This window comes from Oncorhynchus tshawytscha, linkage group LG20 (assembly GCF_018296145.1).
Source record: "Oncorhynchus tshawytscha isolate Ot180627B linkage group LG20, Otsh_v2.0, whole genome shotgun sequence".
In the NCBI taxonomy this organism is placed as follows: domain Eukaryota; kingdom Metazoa; phylum Chordata; class Actinopteri; order Salmoniformes; family Salmonidae; genus Oncorhynchus; species Oncorhynchus tshawytscha.
Window position 1 is genome coordinate 14643520 of NC_056448.1, and position 18431 is coordinate 14661950.

The window sequence follows — 18431 nt, forward strand, 5'->3', positions numbered from 1 at the left end:
GAGGCATGGAGTCAGAGAAGGAATCAGAGAGGCATGGAGTCAGAGAGGGAATCAGAGAGGCATGGAGTCAGAGAAGGAATCAGAGAGGCATGGAGTCAGAGAGGGAATCAGAGAGGCAGGGAGTCAGAGAGGGAATCAGGGAGGCATTGAGTCAGAGAAGGAATCAGAGAGGCAGGGAATCAGAGAGGAATCAGAGAGGCAGGGAGTCAGAGATGGAATCAGAGAGGCATGGAGTCAGAGAGGCATGGAGTCAGAGAAGGAATCAGAGAGGCATGGAGTCAGAGAGGGAATCAGAGAGGCATGGAGTCAGAAAGGGAATCAGAGAGGCAGGGAGTCAGAGAGGGAATCTGAGAGGCCGGGAGTCAGAGATGGAATCAGAGAGGCATGGAGTCAGAGAAGGAATCAGAGAGGCAGGGAGTCAGAGAGGGAATCAGAGAGGCAGGGAGTCAGAGAGGGAATCAGGGAGGCATTGAGTCAGAGAAGGAATCAGAGAGGCAGGGAATCAGAGAGGGAATCAGAGAGGCAGGGAGTCAGAGATGGAATCAGAGAGGCATGGAGTCAGAGAGGCATGGAGTCAGAGAAGGAATCAGAGAGGCATGGAGTCAGAGAGGGAATCAGAGAGGCATGGAGTCAGAGAAGGAATCAGAGAGGCATGGAGTCAGAGAGGGAATCAGAGAGGCATGGAGTCAGAGAAGGAATCAGAGAGGCATGGAGTCAGAGAGGGAATCAGAGAGGCAGGGAGTCAGAGAGGGAATCAGGGAGGCATTGAGTCAGAGAAGGAATCAGAGAGGCAGGGAATCAGAGAGGGAATCAGAGAGGCAGGGAGTCAGAGATGGAATCAGAGAGGCATGGAGTCAGAGAGGCATGGAGTCAGAGAAGGAATCAGAGAGGCATGGAGTCAGAGAGGGAATCAGAGAGGCATGGAGTCAGAGAAGGAATCAGAGAGGCATGGAGTCAGAGAGGGAATCAGAGAGGCATGGAGTCAGAGAAGGAATCAGAGAGGCATGGAGTCAGAGAGGGAATCAGAGAGGCAGGGAGTCAGAGAGGGAATCAGGGAGGCATTGAGTCAGAGAAGGAATCAGAGAGGCAGGGAATCAGAGAGGGAATCAGAGAGGCAGGGAGTCAGAGATGGAATCAGAGAGGCATGGAGTCAGAGAGGCATGGAGTCAGAGAAGGAATCAGAGAGGCATGGAGTCAGAGAGGGAATCAGAGAGGCATGGAGTCAGAGAAGGAATCAGAGAGGCATGGAGTCAGAGAGGGAATCAGAGAGGCATGGAGTCAGAGAAGGAATCAGAGAGGCATGGAGTCAGAGAGGGAATCAGAGAGGCAGGGAGTCAGAGAGGGAATCAGGGAGGCATTGAGTCAGAGAAGGAATCAGAGAGGCAGGGAATCAGAGAGGGAATCAGAGAGGCATGGAGTCAGAGAGGGAATCAGAGAGGCATGGAGTCAGAGAGGCATGGAGTCAGAGAAGGAATCAGAGAGGCATGGAGTCAGAGAGGGAATCAGAGAGGCATGGAGTCAGAGAAGGAATCAGAGAGGCATGGAGTCAGAGAGGGAATCAGAGGCATGGAGTCAGAGAGGGAATCAGAGAGGCATGGAGTCAGAGAAGGAATCAGAGAGGCAATGGAGTCAGAGAAGGAATCAGAGAGGCATGGAGTCAAAGAAGGAATCAGAGAGGCATGGAGTCAGAGAAGGAATCAGAGAGGCATGGAGTCTGAGGGAATCTGAGAGGCAGGTAGTCAGAGAGGGAATCAGAGAGTCAGAGAGGGAATCAGAGAGGCATGGAGTCAGAAAGGGAATCAGAGAGGCAGGGAGTCAGAGAGGGAATCTGAGAGGCCGGGAGTCAGAGATGGAATCAGAGAGGCATGGAGTCAGAGAAGGAATCAGAGAGGCAGGGAGTCAGAGAGGGAATCAGAGAGGCAGGGAGTCAGAGAGGGAATCAGGGAGGCATTGAGTCAGAGAAGGAATCAGAGAGGCAGGGAATCAGAGAGGGAATCAGAGGCAGGGAGTCAGAGATGGAATCAGAGAGGTATGGAGTCAGAGAAGGAATCAGAGAGGCATGGAGTCAGAGAAGGAATCAGAGAGGCATGGAGTCAGAGAGGGAATCAGAGAGGCATGGAGTCAGAGAGGCATGGAGTCAGAGAGGGAATCAGAGGCATGGAGTCAGAGAGGGAATCAGAGGCATGGAGTCAGAGAAGGAATCAGAGAGGCAATGGAGTCAGAGAAGGAATCGGAGGCATGGAGTCAGAGAGGGAATCAGAGAGGCATGGAGTCAAAGAAGGAATCAGAGAGGCATGGAGTCAGAGAGGGAATCAGAGGCATGGAGTCAGAGAGGGAATCAGAGAGGCATGGAGTCAGAGAAGGAATCAGAGAGGCAATGGAGTCAGAGAAGGAATCAGAGGCATGGAGTCAGAGAGGGAATCAGAGAGGCATGGAGTCAAAGAAGGAATCAGAGAGGCATGGAGTCAGAGAAGGAATCAGAGAGGCATGGAGTCAGAGGGAATCTGAGAGGCAGGGAGTCAGAGAGGGAATCAGAGAGTCAGAGAGGGAATCAGAGAGGCATGGAGTCAGAAAGGGAATCAGAGAGGCAGGGAGTCAGAGAGGGAATCTGAGAGGCAGGGAGTCAGAGAGGGAATCAGAGAGGCAGGGAGGGAGACATGGAGAAAGGGGCTGTGGTGAGCCTCTGAATTAGATTACTCAATGAGCTCTCAACTTGATGCCACTCAGTCTCAAATGGAGTTCTCTCTCTCCTCTCTCTCTCTCTCTCTCTCTCGACTCTCATGCATGACAACAGAAAGGGGGGGGATCAGAGAGGGCCTGAATAATTGAGTCTTAAACATTAATATATTTTAGGTACTCTTTTTTTGTGTGTATCCTTGATGGACTGTCTGAGACAAGAAGGGATACCTGAGGCCCTGACACTATCTCTAGGCAGTTTACTGATTCCATTTTTTTGTTGTCAGTGTATGTTTTATGGTTTAGGTTTTGGGACTGTTACTAATCAAAAGAGATGAGTTGAGGTTGAAAGACCATGGCAAATAGAATGGGACTGATAATTACTTTCACGTACATTTCAAATTAAGTATTCAGATATTTTTTTATTTTAAAAGTAGTTGAATATTGGAATGTACTTGGAAAGTATTGGCATGTATTTGAAAATGCTCAAATACACTCCCATGCATTTAATCCAGGTATTTGAAAATAGTATTTGAAAATACTTTCAAAGAGTAGGCTATTTTATATAACAAATAATCAAATACACATGTATTTGAAACCCGGACTGATTAGGTGAGAGATAGGAAAAGGGAAGGACACAAAGGAGCAAGATAAAGCTTCCTAGAGAGTGTAGCAGAACTGGGAGAAGAGTGCTGAGGTTTCGACACTGAGAAAAAGCTCTGGATCTACAATTACTTAATTAATGGAGATCGTACGGCCCTATAGTACAACCTCCATAACTCACTAACCACAGTCATCATTCAGCCATGCTCTATAACAAAATGGACTCAGTTGCAATGGTGGCCTTAAACTTAAACTCTTAAATCTGTTTTAACATGCGCAATTGGCTGTTAAATGCAAAATGTTAAAAAAAACAGGAGTCTAGGGGAACACATGATGACCTCAGATTATGATATAGTAACATGGAATAGAAGGCTGAATGACATCACCACCTGAGAAACCAGCAGGAAATGAATGGGCAGAATCAAGAGTACTGTAACCATGAACTAGGAAAAGAGACTCGGCTCTCTCTTATTCCATCATATGGAGTGTAGTACTGGATCACTGGTAGGACATGCTACACAGGGTTTTTCAGAGAGGATGGCTGTCTTTGTGAGGAAAAATTAAAGTCTTGCAATTCTTTCCCCACCCACCCATTCCCTGATGCATTTTTCCTGTCCCATCCCTGTCTTCATAATGAATTGGTTGCCATGGCTTCAGTTGCCTAGTAACAGACCAGTCAAATGCTCCTAATAATCCTGGGCTGTTGACAGTGAGCTGTGACTTAGGGAGGGTGTGTGTGCGCGTGCATCCACATGTGTGTGTTCTGCCTGCGTGCGTGCGTGTACTGTAAGCGAATAAATGTTTATATGCGGTAGTGTGTACTGTGTGTATGTGAGGAGAAAACAAAGTACAAGTGATTTCTGGTTGGAGTGGTGTACAGGGGACATACATTTCACAGAGCTGCTACAGTGACATGTGATTGCACTCTAAGCCCCATAGACATAGTAGAGGTGTTAAATTAAAGTGTCCCCGTGACTCCAGAGGATCCAAAATAGGACCACACGTTCTACACTTCTAAAATCTCCTAACAAGCGTAAGCACACTTTCTCACGCTGTTAATATGAAAGTCATAATTGACAAAGTTAAGCTAATAGAATTTCATGTTAATGAATGGGGAATTGTGTCTAATTGGAAACTGGGTTTCACAGCAGATAGGATGACAGAGTAGGACCATTCTTGGGTTAGCTACTGAAACACTGACCAACTATGAGGTGTTTAAACAGAATTTAACATCAGAGTTTAAGATCTCAATAATGCTCTTGTGGCAACAAGCAGGTGTCCACATACTTTTGGTCATGCCCTGTATGTTATGAATTCTAGCTAGGTGTTAGGGTTAAGGGGTTAGGGTTAAGACTTTGAGTTAGGTTAAGGGTTAAAGTTAGGGTTAGGGAAGGGTTAGCTAACATGTTAAGTGGTTGCAAAGTAGCTAAAAAGTAGTAAGTAGTTGAAAAATTGCTAATTAGCAAAAATGCGAAAGTTTTCCGTGATGAGATTCGAACTCGCAACATTTTGGTTGCTAGACATTTGCGTTATACGACCACCCATCCACCCCGACCAACCACTGCCTTAACTAACCACATGACTTATGTTACCATACCAGACATAACACATCATACTAATTTGGGTGTCCTGAATTTACATTTGCTATGTTAAGTCTAGTCTATGAGACCAGGCTGCTGTGAGAGTAAAGCATAAATCATAGTCCACAGACACTGAGACGCGACAGTCCGGCGTCCCATTGTGACATGGCACTCAGACCACCACCGAATGTGCATCTTGCAGTAAACCAACCTCGACTCTGGAACGCGTACTCTATTAATTTGAATGTGTTGGCAAGTTGGAGAAATTGCTTGAGCTGCGCTGAGAATTCGAAAAGTTTGAAAGCCAACGGTGCAATATTCTAGAACACTGGTGTGTGTAGGCATACACGTTTTGGACTATGATAGACACTTTCGACTTTAGGGTCCACGAGGAATGTATACATTGTAAATCACAATTTGTTATGGTATGGGGGTGTATTGGGGAAATCCATCACAGTAAAATGTTGAATCCATTCAAATGAATCATGGAAGCTTCTTGAATTGAATTTATCCTGGAATGAAATGTTGTTTATAGGCTGCACATTTAATTGAATCTTGCAGAGCCCAGAGATTGAAGGAGGCTGCAGTGAGCAGCAGCACAGCGTACAGACACAGAGAGAGTAGAGAGGGGTGGGGTGGAGTAACAAGCACTAAAGACAGCTACAGAGCATCGGGTGAAAAAATGTGAGGTAATGCCAGCTCAAAATATTCAGGTAGCATTACAAAGCAGGGAGAGAGCGATACCTTGATTCAAATAAACGTGTAGTGTGTATAGAGATACCTATTTTTGAGGCTCTGGCAATTATAATGAAAAATAATGATGGAATACGTTGTGTATGATATTCTTGAGGCAATTGTATTATTTGTGTCCCATGCCTTAATGTACAGTGTATATACAGTACCAGTCAAAAGTTTGGACACACCTACTCATTCAAGGGTTTTTCTTTATAAAGGGTGGCTACTTTGAAGAATCTAAAATCTATTCTGATTTGTTTAACACTTTTTTGGTTCCTACATGATTCCATGTGTTATTTTGTTATTTGTATTTTTATCATATGTGTTTTTTCCACGTGTTATTTCATAGTTTAGATGTCTTCACTATTATTCTACAATGTAGAAAATAGTTTTTTTTAAATAAAGAAAAATATAAACTCAACATGTAAAGTGTTGGTCCCATGTTCCATGAGCTGAAATAAAAAATCCCAGACAGTTTCCATACGCACAAAAAGCGGATTTCTCTCATTGTTTACATCCCTGTTTTTGAGCATTTCTCCTTTGACAAGATAATCCATCCACCTGACAGGCCTGGCATATCAAGAAGTTGATTAAATGGCATGATCCTTACACAGGTGCACCTTGTGCTGGGAACAATAAAAGGCCACTCTAAAATGTGCAGTTTTGTCACACAACACAATGCCACAGATGTCTCAAGTTTTTAGGGAATCCATAGATTAGGGCCTAATGAATTTATTTCAATTGATTGATTTCCGAACTGTAACTCAGTAAAATCATTGAAATTGTTTCATGTTGAGTTTATATGTTTCTTCAGTATATAAGGTAGTGCCATTCGAATCTAACCTTAATTGAATTATGTAGGGGTGGCTCCTCACTCACTCCAGAGATTTGTATTTACTTGAAACAAAGCATTAACACAGGATTGAACCTCCTCATTAATACTTCATCTTAATTAAGGCCTGTGTGTCTAGAGTGCTCAGGGAGGGGGGCTCTGCCGGTTGGCCACGGGGTGGGATGGTGAGGGGGCTCTGCCCATAGGCCACGGGGAGGGATGGTGTGTTCAGGGTCTAGGGGAGGGGGAGCTTCCTGCTGTGTGCTGCTACCCTAGTATCTACTCCTCTTTCCCCTCTTCCCTCCTCTCTCCCTCTGTAACTCTAACGATGACGGAGTGAACAGGTAAGGAGTGTAGAGAGTCCCAAAGCACAGTGGGTGGGCTGCTGCCTTCCTCTCCACGCAGCAGGGTTCTGGTGTAGACACCCTGAGAACAAATGGAGGGGGAGCTTCTGGCTCTGACCTTATTTAGTGTACACTGCTTAGGGTCCTAAGCTCAGTCCCTAAGGATGCCTACTTATGCCAGAGAAAAGAGGCTTGCGTCTCGCGCCACAGCACCGGATCCATAACAAGTCTGTATATTCATATGATTGGTTCCTAGAACTTATATAGAACATAGAATGTACAGTATACAAATGAGTTAATTTGCCTAGTCCCTTGTTTAACATTGCAAAACACTACATATTGTACGCAACAACAAATAAGTGTGGATGGTTTATAGTTCAAGTAAATGAGACAACAGTGACTTTATAACTTACAACCCTCTTGTTGTTACACTATGTTTAATTGCACTTGCCCACCTATTGCTCTCTCTCCTCCTATCGCTCTCTCTTTCTCTCTCTCCTTCAATCTCTCTCTGAGCATATCTTGTGATTTGCTCAGAGCACCATGATGTTTTGTGTAACCTTTTAAACAGCCGTCCAGTCTTCAAACTGAACTCCTCACTCAGTCACAAGCTACTGGATTCACACCACATGCCTGCAGCCTCCCATATCTCTCTCTTACAGACACACACACACACACACACACACACACACACACACACACACACACACACACACACACACACACACACACACACACACACACACACACACACACACACTCTTGCAGTATGTCTAGTATTAATAATTTTAGTACCGGGGACTTTTAATGGAATATGAAATCTATCAGGCCACAGATTTTTGTTAATCTCATAGATATTGTACATCTTGGGAAAAGCCTCATGCATGACAGAGCTCTACTTGCTGCATCTGTACTGATGTCAGTCAGACTGTTCTTTTCACATTTGGCTTCACCAACTGCCCAGCACTCCCCTATGCTCAAACTATGATTCACTGCATGACCAACAACTGTTTCCTTGTTCTTCTTTGATATATAACAACTCCTCTCCCCAGTAATATATGAATATATATTTCAGTATGACAGTGATTTAGGGAGCTGTTAACTTTTTACACGCATGGGAATTGGCCTACTGTATATGGATAGGGCTAAATTGAAATGTTTCTTACAGAAGAAATATGAAAAGCATATGCATAACCATGGTAGCAATTGAAAGGGAACAGTTTGGAGATTATGGGGAAATTATTAGACCAAAGGTCAGGACACAACAGTTGACCTGACACAAGACTGATTGTGTACAGGTTTGGATAGATTTTAGCCATGTTGTCAATTTAAATGTAAAATTACAATAATCAGTGCAGCTTCTCAAGTCCATGGGCATTGCATTCCAGTATATTGTAGCTCTAACAGAGAAGTCCGATTTTACTGTGTTGAAAAGGGACAACACAATCCCCTCTAGTTACTGCTTGTTATCCTGGAGGTGCTTTTCCTTGAGCATGATATGCCGGCATAGGGGTGGAGGGGCAAGACCATGCAGGATCTTAAAGACAAGGCGTGCATCTACATTCTGCTTAAAGCTATCCAGACTAAATAAATTATGTTTGTAAATGATATGACAATGGTGGTAACTGTTTGGTTTGTTATCAAAAATCTTAAGTGTTTGTTTGTAGAGTGATTCAATTGGTTTCAGGATAGTAACTCCTGCTTGTGACCAGCATGTGAGGCAACATCTCAGATGTGAGATATATAGCATGCATATATAGTTTGGCGGCCTCCAGAGGAAGGAAAGGTCTTGACCGTGTTAACCACCTTCATAAAACTTCATAAAAATGACAAGGGTTTGAGTGAGAGGACTAACTGAGTTCTCCAAGTGGCCACACTCCTCTCCAAAGTGTGCACAGTCCCTGAGTCATTTCAATGCACTTGTATGACACAAAGAAGAGTCTTCAACTATAAGGTGCTTTTTTGAGCTCTCCTAACTGTGCCTCTGAGGAACTAGAGCAAGCACACTTGTCATTGTTTTGTTTGGAACACAGACCTGTATCCCCACCATCACACAATTACTGTTGTTGTTTACACAATCCAAAAACGGCCCAATATTAATTAGCAATCTGGGTCAGGTGAGCATAATTTGAAAGCTTGTTCTACTGCCAACATGACTAGCTAAATTCTAAAATACGATGTTATAGTGTTAGGCTTTCACAAGGCAATTCAGAGAAATGGAACGTAATTGTGATGCACATAGAAAGGAGTCATGAGTGCATTCAGGTGCACGTTCTGAGACAAATTTTCTTCAAAACAGACAATCATAGGCTCATTGTGTTCAGAACAACCCAGGCTATGACACCATTTCATGTTGTAACTGTATATCAAACAAAGTGATCATAAACATTGACACTGTATATGACATTAGTTTCATGATATGGAAATGTCAAGTGCACATTTGGACTCATGGGTGTTTGGCTTGCTTGTATGACTGCGATCTGGACTCAGGGGTAGACATAACATAGTAAACGAAAATCCAGGACACTCAAATTAGTATGATATGTTACGTTTGGTATGGTATGTATTAATTTGTGGATGTCTATCATCCATTTGGTATGATATGTTACAAATTCCAATTCGTATGATAGAGTATGTTACGAATTGCAATTCGTACAGTATTTACGAATTTACAATACGCAAATGATATGCTACGAATTCCAATTTATTGTGGCTAAAGTTAGCTAGATGGCTAACGCTAACGTTAGCTAGGCTAGGGGTTAGGGTTGGGGGTAAGGTTAGGGTTGAGTTTAGGAGTTAGGTTAAAGGGAAGGGTTAGCTAACATGCTAAGTAGTTGAAGGTAGCTAAAAAGTAGTAAGTAGTTGTAAGGTTACAAAAATGCTAAAGCTCTCTGTAATGAGATTGGAACATGCAACCTTTGGGTTGTTAGACGTTCATGTTTTTCTTCTTAAGTTAAATTCTGTCTTATGTAGCCATACCAAACATAACATATCATACTAATTTCAGTGTCCCGGATATTTGTTTATGTCTAATCTGAGACTAGCCTGTTGTATGACATCAAAGCAGTAGTTATTATAATCTTTAACGTCTCATTAATTTACAGCATTTCCCTCACTCAGATGACAAAATTGTCCAAAAGTTGCTCAATTAGCGGGAGTGATGGGGCAACTTGTCTCATGTGGTGCTCATGTTCAGAACAGCTGTCAGACAAAATCCTACAGCGCTGTGAAGTGCAGAGCATTTTTAGCATTTTATAGCATTTTACTGTACAGCTACTGCATTCCAATTTAGGCGATTATCAGGGCCCAAATCTGCCATTTTCAACACGTATATGGGTACAAGTGTAAAGGTCTACGGTCCTCTTTGGTTTTTCATTTTGTATTTCATGTGTTTTAGAGGTTTGAAACACAAACCTTCACAACAGATTGCATTTTTGGGAGCATGTGATCTTGACAGTTATGACTGTGGCCCTCATGGCTACACATTTGAACAGAACTGGCTCCCATTCATGAATTTGGAAAACATCCTAGGAGGAAAATAACATTTATCCTAGGGGTTTGGATAATACACAGCTGACATCTCCAAGGCAACACAAACAAATGGGCCTTGGTCTGGTAGCAGAAAACTAAGAACCACAAGATTGTATATTGCTTAATTTAATATGCCTCCAAAAACACAATCTTGCAATCATAGAAAGAAAACAGGCAGTGAAGTTGTGTTTTGGGGCAAAGCCAATGTCAGGCAGGCTATGCTTTTGCTCCCATGGCTAAAGCTCAAAAGTAGAGTAAATATGTCATCCCTGGGATGGGCTTAAGAGATGTACTCAACCTATCAAGTTTATTCTGTCGCTTAGTCCATCTGTACACACTGAGAATTGTTCCTGTTCATGGTTATGTTCAGTGTAAAATACCATGGAAATTCCCTGAAACGTATTTCAAATCAACGGTATTACATTTCATACTCATTTCACCCATTTGTCTTGCGTCAGAGAGGGCAAGGCTATCTGTACATCTGTACATCATCTGACCTCAAAAACAAGACTTTGATGTGTTTTTTAACTGTGCACAGTTCCAGTAACTCATTTAGTGCTCATCATGTGGGCAGTAACAGTTCTCTACTCATGCTAAGCTTGAAGTGAGAGAGAGAAGACCTGCTCTGTTTGTTTCCGGGTTGAGAGTTCAAGTGCAGGTCTCCAGCCCATGTTTACACAACACATGAACCACACCTTTGGCTGCTCGAGTGGAGATTTTTAATCTACACTACAGGGTCAAATTGTGTTCTCATTTTCAATTCGTTTTTTGGAAACATATTTTATTTTTGGGAAGATTTAGCAGTTACAGCAAATCATACTCACAATCACTAAAAATGACTAATTTAACGTCATCTTCAGCTTTAGCCCAACGTCAGCCTCTTTCTCTTACATGCCAATAGGGTGTGTCTCACGTGAGGGAACAACAATTTTCTCATGATTGCCTCTTCTCTCTCCCTTTCCATCCCTCCTCTCTACAGAGTCGTATGGCAGAGAGCCTGCGTCTGTTTGACTCCATCTGCAACAACAACTGGTTCACCAACACCTCACTCATCCTCTTCCTCAACAAGAAGGACCTGTTGGCCGAGAAGATCAAGCGCATCCCTCTGACTGTGTGCTTCGCCGACTACAGAGGTCAGAACACCTACGAGGAAGCGGCAGTCTACGTGCAGCGGCAGTTCGAGGACCTCAACCGCAACAAGGAGACCAAGGAGATTTACTCGCACTTCACCTGCGCCACAGACACCAGCAACATCCAGTTTGTGTTCGACGCCGTCACGGACGTGATCATCCAGAACAATCTCAAGTACATTGGGCTGTGCTAGGACTGGGGATAGGGTGGGGAGGGGAGAGAGGGCTGCATGGCAGCAGTAGACCCATTCGCTACCAGGCCCGTTACACACAAAGCCTGTCTGTCAGTCTCTTTGAGGAAGTGTAGGAAAGAGAGAACCTGCAAGGTGGAGCAAGGGGGTTGGGATTGTCAGAGACGGCTATAGGATCAACTGATCTGCTTGAAATATTAGAGTTGAGGGTCAATGGTCAAGATGGGATTTACCCAAGGTCAGCATAAATGTGTTTGCACTGAATATATGAGTATGTAGAGACACACACGCGCACACACACACACACACACACACACACACACACACACACACACACACACACATGCTTATGTTTGCTCACACACAAGGACTTGGGATCAACTGTCAAGCACTTGTTTGGCGTGGAAACAATGGAAACTGAAGACAACCCCTACCCTCTGCCTGCCAAACCTGGTATTGAACAGGAGTTCTTGACTGGCAGTTTCAGAGTTACGTTTGTCATTTTAGGTTGTTTGATTTGCCTCAGTCAATTAATGCTGCTTTGCGAAAATCAATAAATTCCTGTGGATTTTCCCCTAAAAAGCTGGACAGCGGGTTTACCTGGCAAGGTATAGGGAGATGGTGAGTCACAGGTGTCCTGGGAAAATAGTTGGAGGACATGACTTATGTCACAGGGTTTCTATCCAAAGGAGAAAACTGCCACAGTTGAAAGCTGAAGTAAAGGGTATTTTCTACACACACTGTATCTCATTTCTTGAGGGCTAAATGGCTCTTTAAGGTTATTTGTTGTCCCTCTTCATTTTGTTTTCTGTTTTTGTTTTGTTTAAAACATTTTTTATGTTTGTCAAACCTGCCCCTTAGAGCAGGTCTCTGACCTGCCAGGAGAGTGTTACACTCCATAGAGTGGATGGTGTTCTCTAAGATCATTCCAGTTTCCAGCAACAAAGACATCAAAAACAGTGCCAATTTTAGTGTAAATAAAAACAGATCCCATCAATAAATGTTGGTTTTATTGACAGAAACATTAAAACATGCATGATTTTGTTAATTGGGATATTGATCATTTTTTTAATTTTGGATTTGTTTTCTGTTATTTTAGGTTTAACTAATATATTCCCTGAAATATATATACAAGTCAAACACTGTGTACGATAGTACAGCTGTTGTCTAAGAGGAATTTATTGAAAAGAGTACTATAAATTGAGATTATGATGAAGATGGTGACGATGATGATGCCAATGGCAAGCTCATTACAAACCCAGCATGAGATGATAGAGTGGGGGGTTAAAGGGAAAAAAGTTTGAAGACTGCAAAAAATATGAATGCGAAAAAACAAACGCTTCAGTTTAATCCTCCTTGCGCTATCTACATGGTAATTGTTATACAGTGGGTATGATGTGTAAATATACTGTAAGGTTCACTCTGTTAAAACAATAAATAAAAGGTTGAGCTGGAATACTGTAAGTGAGAGAGAGAGAATGTGAGAGTGAGAGAAAGAGAGAATGTGTGTGAGAGAGAGAGAGAATGTGAAAGAGAGAGAGAGAGAATGTGAGAGAGAGAGAGAGAGAGAGAGAGAGAGAGAGAGAAAGCCCTGCTCTACTTCTCTCCTCCAACCCTCACCTTTTCAGCGAAGAGGAAACAACTCAGCTAAGGGCTTCAGGCTTGACTTTACAGGATGTTCACTTCAACAAAAAACAACCAATTTAGCCAAACAATAAAAATAATAAATAAAATGAATTATGCAAATTCTGGTTGTGCAGAGAATGTGTTTTTGGGTGGTGGTCATGGGTAGGATGGGAGTACAGGGACATACAGTACACACTACTATGTTTCAGATCTTTATGAGAACAGGCTCCACACCATGCTGATGAAGCACTGGTATTATGTTTTGCTGTCTCGTATGCCTTTAATTCTAATCTAACACCACACCCGCAAACAAAAAAAGTATTTTCTCATTTTTGAGTGGGACATGCTGTTCCTAAGCCATCTCTCTCTCTCTCCTAAATCACAATTAAAAGAGCCTGTTCTTATCTGAGCTACCATGCTACACTACAAGGGAGGGACAAATAACTAATACACAATTAGAGTAGGCAATTAAATTACGAGTAAATTGTTGCAGCAAGAGATTTGACAGGGTGGCAGAGGTGGTTGGGATAGCCACAAATTCAACTCGGGAGCACAAACCCTGATTGACCCCCTTCCTACTGCTAATGGTTCCACGGGTCATTGTTTGGCCAGCCACAGCGCCTGCTTCTTATGGCTGGTTTACAGTCTGTAGACAATTGTCGTAGCGACATCACGAACATTCCATTGTCTTCCGACATCAAACTTGTCATTGTTATTATGAAAGGCCAGTTTAACGACACGTCTGTAGACAATTACAATGCGATTAGTGGCGCTGGTCAAAACAACATTTCATTTATACTCTGGTGAAATGTCTGTAGATTGTGACTGTCAGTTTCCTTGTAGCACATGAAAAAAGTCTCTGCGACTGTCGCAACGTCCATTGTCGTGGTTACCGGACTGCCACAGTTCTAAAATGATCAGATAGAATGAGCTACTTTTATTTCGTCACACTGTGGCCGTAAGGGATTTTCTGTAAGCTCTCCATTACCTTGCAAATAATAATGTTGTTGGGTTTACTTTCTTGTAATAATGAATAAAAAATATGCTAAAGTTAAGACATTGTCAGCTACCCTCTGGTCATTATTTGAACTGGCTAGCCAGCTAGCTAACTAGTATTTAATAACGAACCAAAACATTGTTTAAAAAATTGCTTTTAGTTGCCTGGCTTGATGATTGGTTGACATTTACCAAATTCATTTTTTAAAAACAGATGGGTTTATTGGTGTTAAAATAGAGAAATTATGCTATCTGGAGCACCTGACTGCTTATACTTTTTCATAACGTTCATAAGTTTGGTGTCGGACGACAATAGAATGTTCATGATGTCGCTACGACAATTGTCTACATGTCGAGAGACGGACTGTAAAACCAGCCATTTAACTTTTTTCATGTCAGTGCTACAAGGAAACTGATAGTTGCAGCGACAATCTACAGTCATTCCACCGGAGTATAAATTAAATATTGTTTTGACCAGCAACACTTGTCACATTCTAATTGTCTATAAACATGTCGTTAGACCAAGTATTAACCGGCGATTACATAACATGTATAGCAACAGAATCGATGCATTTTTGCTTCATGAAGTAAGCTCACATGGAATGATAGACGTTTCTGAAAAATAAAAATAATGTATCTTCCAGCTCATCAAATAACAATGCATTAAAATGTGTTAAAATGCAATGCATTTTAGTCAATAATGTATCAAGTTTCAAGTGTAATTATTAGTTGTATGTGCATGATACGCATGGCAGGCGTAGTACAATGAAATGCTCACTTGCAGATTCCTTCTCAAACAAATCAAAAATCAAATACAATTTTATTAGTCACATGCTCCGAATACAACAGGTGTAGATCTTACAGTGAAATGCTTACTTATACGCCCCTAACCAACAATGCAGTTGAACAAAATATGAATAAGAAATAAAAGTTACTAGTAGTTAAAGAGCAGCAGTAAGATAACAATAGCGAGACTATATACAGGGGGTACCGGTACGATAGCACCTTCCTCTGACACCGCCTGGTATAGTCCTGGATGACAGGAAGCTTGGCCCCAGTGATGTACTGGGCCTTACGCACTACCTTCTGTAGTGCCTTGCGGTTGGAGGCCGAGCAGTTGCCATACCAGGCAGTGATGCAACCAGTCGGAATGCCTTCGATGGTGAAGCTTTAGAACCTTTTGAGGATCTGATGACCCATGCCAAATATTTTCAGTCGGAGGGGGAATAGGTTTTGTCGTGCCCTCTTCACGACTGTCTTGGTGTGCTTGGACCATGTTAGTTTGTTGGTGATGTGGACACCAAAGAACTTGAAGCTCTCAACCTGCTCCCCTGCAGCCCCGTCAATGAGAATGCGGACATGCTCAGTTCTCCTTTTCCTGTAGTCCACAATCATCTTCGTTGTCTTGATCACATTGAGGGAGAGTTTTTTTCCCTGGCACCACATGGCCAGGTCTCTGACCTCCTCCCTATAGGCTGTCTCATCGTTGTCGGTGATCAGGCTTACCACTGTTGTGTCATCGTTAAACTTAATGATGGTTTTGGAGTCGTGCCTGGTCGTGCAGTCATGAGTGAACAGGGAGTATAGGAGGGGACTGAGCATGCATCCCTGACAGGCCCCTGTGTTGAGGATCAGTGTGGCAGATGTGTTGTTACCTACCCTTACCACCTGGGGGCGGCCCGTCAGGAAGTCCAGGATCCAGTTGCAGAGGGAGGTGTTTAGTTCCAGGGTCCATAGCTTATTGATGAGCTTTGAGGTTACTATGGTGTTGAAAGCTGAGCTGTAGTCAATTAATAGCATTCTCACATAGGTGTTCCTTTTGTAAAGGTGGGAAAGGGCAGTGTGGAGTGCATCATCTGTGGATCTGTTAGGGCGGTACGCAAATTGGAGTGGGTCTAGGGTTTCTGGGATAATGGTGTTGATGTGAGCCAGGACCAGCATTTCAAAGCACTTCATGGCTACAGACATGAGCGCTACAGGTCGGTAGTTATTTAGGAAAGTTACCTTAGTGTTCTTGGGCACAGTCAATATGGTGGTCTGCTTAAAACATGTTGGTATTACAGACTCAGACAGGGAGAGGTTGAAAACGTCAGTGAAGACACTTGCCAGTTGGTCACTGCATGCTCGCAGTACATGTCCTGGTAATCCGTCTGGCCCTGCGGCTTCGTGAATGTTGACCTGTTTAAAGGTCTTACTCACATTGGCTGCGGAGAGTGTGATCACTCTGTTGTCCGGAACAGCTGGTGCTGTCATGCATGTTTCAGTGTTATTTACCTCGAAGCGAGCATAGAAGTAGTTTAGCTCGTCTGGTAGGCTTGTGTCACTGGGCAGCTCTCGGCTGTGCTTCCCTTTGTAGTCTGTAATGGTTTGCAAGCCCTGCCACATCCAACGAGCATCGGAGCCGGTGTAGTACGATCTTAGTCCTGTATTGACACTTTGCCTGTTTGATGGTTCCCCGGAGGGCATAGCAGGATATCTTATAAGCTTCCGGGTTAGAGTCCCGCTCTACTCTTTAGCTCAGTGCGGATGTTGCCTATAATCCATGGCTTCTGGTTGGGGTATGTATGTACGGTCACTGTGGGGACGACGTCATCGATGCACTTATTGATGAAGCCAGTGACTGATGTGGTGTACTCATCAATGCCATAGGAAGAATCCTGGAACATATTCCAGTCTATGCTAGCAAAACAGTCTTGTAGCTTAGCATCTGCTTCATCTGACCACGTTTTGATTGACCGAGTCACTGGTGCCTCCTGCTTTAATTTTTGCTTGTAAGCAGGAATCAGGAGGATAGAATTATGATCAGATTTGCCAAATGGAAGGCGAGGGAGAGCTTTGTATGTGTCTCTGTGTGTGGAGTAAAGGTGGTCTAGAGTTTTTTCCCCTCTGGTTACAAATTTAACATGCTGATAGAAATTTGGTAAGACCGATTTAAGTTTCACTGCATTAAAGTCCCCGGCCACTAGGAGTGCCGCTTCTGGGTGAGCGTTTTCCTGTTTGCTTATGGAGGAATACAGCTCATTGAGTGTGGTCTTAGTGCCAGCATCAGTCTGTGGTAGTATTTAGACAGCTACGAAAAATACAGATGAAAACTCTCTAGGTAGATAGTGTGGTCTACAGCTTATCATGAGATACTTTACCCCAGGCGGGCAAAACCTTAAGACTTCCTTAGATATCGTGCACCAGCTATTGTTTACATAAAGGCATAGTCCGCCACCCCTTATCTTACCAGACGCCGCTGTTGTATCCTGCCGATACAGTGTATCAACATACAGCTGGCTGATTATAATGTCGCCGTTCAGCCACGACTCCGTGAAGCATAAGATTTTACAGTTTTTAATGTCCCATTGGTAGTTTAACCTTCCCCATAGGTCATCAATTTTATTTTCCAATGATTGCACGTTAGCTAGAAGAGCGGAAGGCAGGGGGGTTATTCGATCGCCTACGAATTTTCAGAAAGCAGCCCGACCTCCGTCCTCTTTTTCTCCGACGTCTCTTCAAGCAAATGACGGGGATTTGTTCCTGTTCCCGGGAAAGCAGTACGGCATTCACGTTGGACTCGTTAAAGTAAAAAAATAATAATCTGCCAGTTCGTGTTGAGTAATCGCTGTCCAGAAGTTATTTTCGGTCATAAGAGACGGTAGCAGCAACATTAGAAACAATGCAAAAAAACTAACATAAAAACACAATCGATTAGGAACACATAAAACGTCAGCCATCTTCTCCGGCGCCGTCACTGATTGCAACAACAATAAGACAACAATAAGAAATAAAAAAAGATATGAATACAAACATAAAATAAATGGCTCAGTTGAACAGAATAAACATTTTAGCATAAGTATAATACAGGAAGGAACCATTTATAGTATTTACACGTGTATTGGGGAGGGGGGATGGGGGCCAGTGATCAATGGGGGCCAGTGATCAATATAATAAGAGTCTGGTAGCAGCAGTTGTGATGTGTGTGTAGCATGAATGTATATGTGTGTGTGTGTATATGTCTGTGTCGGTGTGTGAATGTGTGAGTGAATGTGTGCTCAGGTGCGTAGAATCAGAGCAGTTGGTCAGTCCAGTTCAAGTGTTCCACCATCTGATGGCTTGTAGATAGAAACTGCCTCGGAGCCTGTTGGCATCACACCTCATTCTCCGATACCGTCTGCCCGACGGTAAGGGAGTGAACAGCTCGT

General features: G+C 43.2%; 1 protein-coding gene across 3 annotated transcripts in view; it reads left to right on the top strand.

Annotated features, from left to right (window-relative positions):
- The window catches only part of gnaz (guanine nucleotide binding protein (G protein), alpha z polypeptide), a 44097-nt gene extending 32056 nt beyond the window's left edge, over positions 1-12041 (top strand). For all 3 annotated transcript variants that reach the window (XM_024380608.2, XM_024380610.2, XM_024380609.2), the window contains exon 3: positions 11281-12041. In XM_024380608.2, coding sequence (XP_024236376.2) covers positions 11281-11625 — 345 coding nt within the window. In that variant the 3' untranslated portion in view covers positions 11626-12041. The remainder of the gene's footprint in view (positions 1-11280) is intronic.
- The last annotated feature ends 6390 nt before the right edge of the window (positions 12042-18431 follow it).